Source organism: Triplophysa rosa, linkage group LG18 (assembly GCF_024868665.1).
Source record: "Triplophysa rosa linkage group LG18, Trosa_1v2, whole genome shotgun sequence".
NCBI classification, from domain to species: domain Eukaryota; kingdom Metazoa; phylum Chordata; class Actinopteri; order Cypriniformes; family Nemacheilidae; genus Triplophysa; species Triplophysa rosa.
In genome coordinates this window covers 2,502,354-2,507,956 of record NC_079907.1, presented here as the reverse complement: position 1 = coordinate 2,507,956, position 5,603 = coordinate 2,502,354, and the positions used below count along the sequence as shown (strand labels likewise).

The 5,603-nt window shown below is 40.1% G+C and overlaps 1 protein-coding gene across 1 annotated transcript; it reads right to left on the bottom strand.

Moving 5' to 3' along the window:
* Nucleotides 1–4,490: 4,490 nt before the first annotated feature.
* LOC130569509 (uncharacterized) lies at nucleotides 4,491–5,597 on the bottom strand. Its single transcript, XM_057359206.1, has one exon. The coding sequence runs from the start codon at nucleotides 5,455–5,457 to the stop codon at nucleotides 4,555–4,557; it is 903 nt and encodes a 300-aa protein (XP_057215189.1). The 5' UTR covers nucleotides 5,458–5,597; the 3' UTR covers nucleotides 4,491–4,554.
* Nucleotides 5,598–5,603: the final 6 nt, after the last annotated feature.

Genomic DNA, 5,603 nt, shown 5'->3' with positions numbered 1-5,603 from the left:
CGGACTCATGACCAGAAGGTTGCCGGTTCGATTCCCAGGGCTGGCGGGTAACAACTGAGGTGCCCTTGAGCAAGGCACCTTACCCCTACTTGCTCCCCGGGCGCTGCTCCGGGGGTACGTGTGTTCACTACTCTCTGGATGGGTTAAATGCAGAGGTCACATTTCGTTGCCTTGTACTTGTACATGTGCAATGACAATAAATTGAATCTAAATCTAAATGAAGTTAAGACACTTTCTTAAAAGCAATGTACATTCGTTTGCTTTTAACTGAATGATGTTTGAAAGATTTCCACAGAGAAAGATCAAGAAAGTGACTGAAGAACAACAGACTCTGAGCGTCTCTGCCATCAAAGAAGAAGCTATGGAGGACAATCTTAAGGTAACACTTGATTAGATGAGACAAAGAATAATTTGTTGAGAATAGAAAATAGACAAGATAGGCCAATAAAAAAACCTTCTCATGAACAATTATGAATAGAGGAGAATGAGAGTCAGCAGAAGAAGATCTAACCGAGGAGTTAGGAAATGTGATGACCTAAATCTGTTGGTTAGAAGAGATAGGAACCAAAAGATGACATTTAAGAAACGTGTAGATAACTTGTTGAAAGCATTAAATCCTATTGGAATACGCCCCAAAACACACTACACAAGGTTTAAACAGTGGTGCTGTAGAGATTCACCAGGGTCACCCTATTTGGGAACATGTTTTTAAACTCCAGATGTAAAAAAACTTCAACTATATTTATGGATAAAGATGGATTTTAGGCACTCCCAAGATATTTCCATTTTCTAACCCGCTTTCATAGTAAGCTGTTCAGTCCACTTGCAAAAATCAAAACTGTTACTCTGCTGCCTCCTTAAGGTCATCTGTGGTACTGCATATGCTTTTCCACAAAGTCTCTGGCGCCATACAGTGGAACCACAATAGAATGAAAAAGAACATGTTGACGTTTTACAAGAAAACTGAGAAGAACAACTCTATATTTATTTGCTCTATTTTCTCCTGTGGGATTCTCCAATTCAATTTAATTCCTGCTAAACAGATGCTTCAAAAATCCATCTCCATCCCGCTGAAAAGCAATTCCGGCATTCTCCGAAAACAAAATTTAAAAGCAGGGAATGACTGAAATGTAAACAGGAGAGCCTCCACTGAGCCACTGATCACATAAACTACAAAAGATTTGTTGAAAGAAGAAGAGTGTTAAATAAAACCTTCAACAAACAGATTTGACTGTGCATATTAAACAGGCAATAAATTACAGTCAGGCAGCCTATTGCTGATCAAGACCCTGATGCGAAACACGGGTGCTGTATCACTCCAAACAGGTTTATTACAGGGCTACGTATCAAATAAATAGACATTAAAAATTCATTTCAGATTAAATTATTTTATTTAGTGATGGTTGAGTGAACCAATCAGGATCGAGTATTGCAAAGAGCAGTATCAGTGTGCATTGGCGGGCTTAATATCCCATTTATTATTTTCGATAAAGAAAGTTTTAGCAGTAATGTATAAACCTTTCAAGATAGACCTACCATGAGCTCTGAGCGTGTTGTGTGATAATATTTCCTCTGAAAAGCCATAAATTGTGATTTTATATCATAATCGCCCAATTACCAAAGAACAGTAAACATTCTAAAGACAGCCTAAAGGCTCAAACTACATGTTTGCACAGTCTATGTCAAAATATTTTGAAATATAAATAAAAATCAGTTTGTAATGTTCGGATATATCAACCAGTTTACATATAATAACAATCATAACCAAGCAGTCCCTTACTGAAATTTACCATGGCTTGTACAGTTAAAATTGAAAAACCATGGTTACTGTAGTAAAACAATGGTTATCAAAAAATAACCATGGTTTTGAAAACCATGTTTTTTGTAAAAAACATAGTAAACGATGGTTATAGTAGATGTAAGCATCAAAAAACCATGGTTACTACACTTGTACCACAAAAAAACATGGTTAATTTTTGTAAGGGGTATCCTATCAGATGAGGGGGGAATCACATGGCTAGGTCTCTTCGCCATAGCCATTGACATTAATCCAGACCATAATTTCTACACACATTAGCTTCATCTTTAGAAATGTACTCCCATTTCCTGCTGAATCCAAACCAAACGTTCTCACTTTCACAATGACTGAACACTGAATCTTGGAGGTAATCCAATTAAAATGAGATGATTATGAGAGCCTGAGTGAAATTAGCAGGCGTTAATGACAAACAGTTAAAAACAATAATTTAAGGTCTCCTTTAACCGGAAGAAAACGGAAGAACTGATCTGTTCTCCCTCTGTGATTACTGCTGTTGAGCCTTGGAACACTGATATTTATGCAAAGATGCTATATTGGTAACAAATACGGTTTTCCTGTATCTTCAAAAAGTCTGGTCTTATTATGCCAAGAACAGCCGACGTAAACAGAAGAGCAACCACTGCAATAAAATCAAATATGAAATATGTAAGAAATGAAATCCCAAAAAAATAAATCACAGCATGTTCCTTGTTGCTTAATTGTACAAGACAATAATAAAAAGAGACATTACAAACTTTCTAGTCTGTTTTTTAACTTTTAATTGATCTTAAGTACTCAATTGCATGTTTTTTTTTAAATAATCCTTGTCTTTGGTGTTTTATTTGTAGTTATCGATACATACCATTTTTACTTTGCACTGTTATTTTACATAATTTCATATTTTTTTCTTTTGTTTAATCTCGTATTCATTCACTCCATGAATCATTATTTCACTCTAACTATTTTGCACCTTTCTAGATATAATGCTACGCTTTGCCAATACAAATGTAGAGTTTTTCTTTAACCACTACAGCAGACTAAATTGGAGATGAAATTGAATTTATAAAGTAACACAGAGAAAGCACATTTGCAGACTGACTGCTCTCTCTAACGGAAGAATATTACACCACATTTCATGTCCTCTTAGCTTTAATGAGGCTCACCAAAGATGCTCAGAGCAAAGACAGGGCAAGGTCACAGTCATCTCACATGTCTGTTCTGCAGCAAAACACAGCTGTTTCTCTCCCTCTCACCCTAAAGAGCTCCTTCCAAATATGTGCCTTCCAGAGCCATAGATGCACCCTGTCCTAAGACTGTTTAAAACGAGTAGAAGCAAAATCAAATGAAGACTTATGCCTGGCTCAGCACTGCATGTTTAAAATGCCGGAGGGAGCTAAAAGGGTAAATGCCACAGTGTTTCATGCATTCTGACTTCTTTACAATGTTAAACGTGTTGGCTTCTCATGCTTGACATGGTCATCTAGTCAAAAAATCCGAGTTGGACGTATGAAGTAGTATTTTGTGCTCGATACACTTCCCAAGCATTCGCATAGGTTTCAGAAAGTTATTTTCGAACATGAAATCCCCTTACGTAACAACTTTTCTTGGTCCCTTATTGGACAATTCTTGCAGAAAAGCACGGCCAACCGCCAACCCGCCAGATGAAAGAGCACACCCATGCATCAACCAGGGAGAGCAGGAAAAGGAGCATGCGCACACATTAACCAGCTGGAGCAAGAGAGAGAGAGAGAGAGAGAGAGAGAGAGCACTGTTTTCACGAAGTTCAGCTGTGTTTGTTTACTGCATTGCAGTGAGAAATGCTATGTAAAAAGTGGATATAACGCTGGATTTGGAGATCGTTTGAAACTGTCGGAGCGGTCCCAGTGCTAAAAGATGCCTATCATGCCGCACACGTTAAGTGAAACTGAGTCATAGGTATGTCTGTTTTGTTGGCAATTGACACGCATGTGCTTAAGGCACATAAACTTATAGCCAACAGCTATGCAGGGATAATACAATGGTGTATTGTGTGCTGATACTGGAATCCCACCCCCACTCGTTCACGGCTCGCCAGTTTCAGAAGTGAGCTGCGTTTATCTTCTGTAAATTTGATCAAACTAAAGACTCTTGAAGATTATGCAATACTACTGTATAGGTACTCAAGATTACTATGAGATGGGCAGAAACTGTGTTAAATCCACTTTAACGACTGACACCGTATGTGAAACAAGGTAGGAGAATAGATGTTGAGTGGGGAAGAGAGAGGCAGACTTCAGCCAAAAGAACTTGATTTCACAGCTCTTGGGAATGTCAGCAGGTGATAAGGGAGAGAAAATTTACCTCTAGTTTAAAAAAAATTTAGGTTTACAATTTCATTAGTTAAGAGACATGGTTTCTGAATTACCAAGACTAATATGAACAAACAGTCGGTTTACATTAGAAATTTGTTTGGCAAGTTCTGCACAAAACTGAATGCATTTGGTTTGAATTACAACACTAATATAAGCAAACTGCAGATGTATTGTTCTTTTGTAATGTAAAAACCTTGTGATATTTAAGTTAAAAGCTGAGAAACATACCAAGGGCTGTTTGCATTTGAGCAGCATTTTATACTGATTTGAACTCACAGAAATAGCCTATGGGAAAAACCTAGAGAACTGGTTTTTAAAGACTAAAGACAAAGGAATCCTTCCAAAACATTTATTGAATCACAAGTCACAAAACGTTGCAACAAAGTACCATATGGAACAAGTCCATTAGCCCTTAACCCCATAGTATCTGCTCAAGGAGCCCAGAGATGGCGTGGAGACTGCAGCACTCTGGCCAAGTGAGGAATCATAGCTACCGGATAGCTCAGATGTGGAACCACCAAACATTCCCTGACTTTCAACACTTGCTCCAGAACCAGCAGACTCACTCAAAGTTTGAGCTTGGGATGAAGCAGAAGACACACCTTCTGAAGCTGCTTGGACGTTTGAGCCTGAAGACTGAGTCATGGAACTGGTGGGGTGTCCAAAAGGTGACACTTGGCTACTAACAGATGCACTCTGGGGCACAGAATCCACAGGAGAGCTTAAAGCTTGCAAAGAGGAAAGGCTACTGGAAGCTTGAGAAGAGCCACTCTGAAATGCTGCATCAGTGACCTGAATGCCACTTGAAACTGCTGCAGTCTGGCTAGCAAAAGACATGCTTGTATCCTTAGGTGCAAGGACCTCCTTGGCCAAAGCACCTTGAGACAGGAGAGAGGACCCAACAGAAGAACTGCTTTCTCCCTGCGCAGACAGATAGCCACTGGAAGATGTTGGTTGTCCACCAGCTTCAGTTGAAGAGAGTGGTGAATGCTGGCTGGAAGAGCTCTGACCACTAGTAGACTGGCTAGAAACGCCAAGAGATGAGGCACCAAACTTGGCATATGCAGGGGAACCAGGGGTGTACCGTCCAACACTGCCCAGGGACTGAGACGAGCCAGTGTAACTGCCCCTACTCTGTGTGAGAAGCCGACTTGTACCTCCAGCCACTGAGGAAAACCTACTGGAACTCTGGACACTTGGAGGGGAAAAGCTGGTCTGCGTCAGAGCTGCACCGGAAGTTGGAAAACTGCTATATATCCTCCTAGAGGTAGTAGGCTGCCAGGTCTGAGACTGCAGGCTCGAAGACATGGAAGACCCACTTGAGGTAGCATGAGTGTACACGGGCACTTTAACATCCAGAGAAGGTGCAGGAGCATACTGGCCAGCAGCAACTTGAGGCTGAAGAGATGCAATGTTGGAACCAACTTCTCTCTGTGCAGATGCATAACGACTTG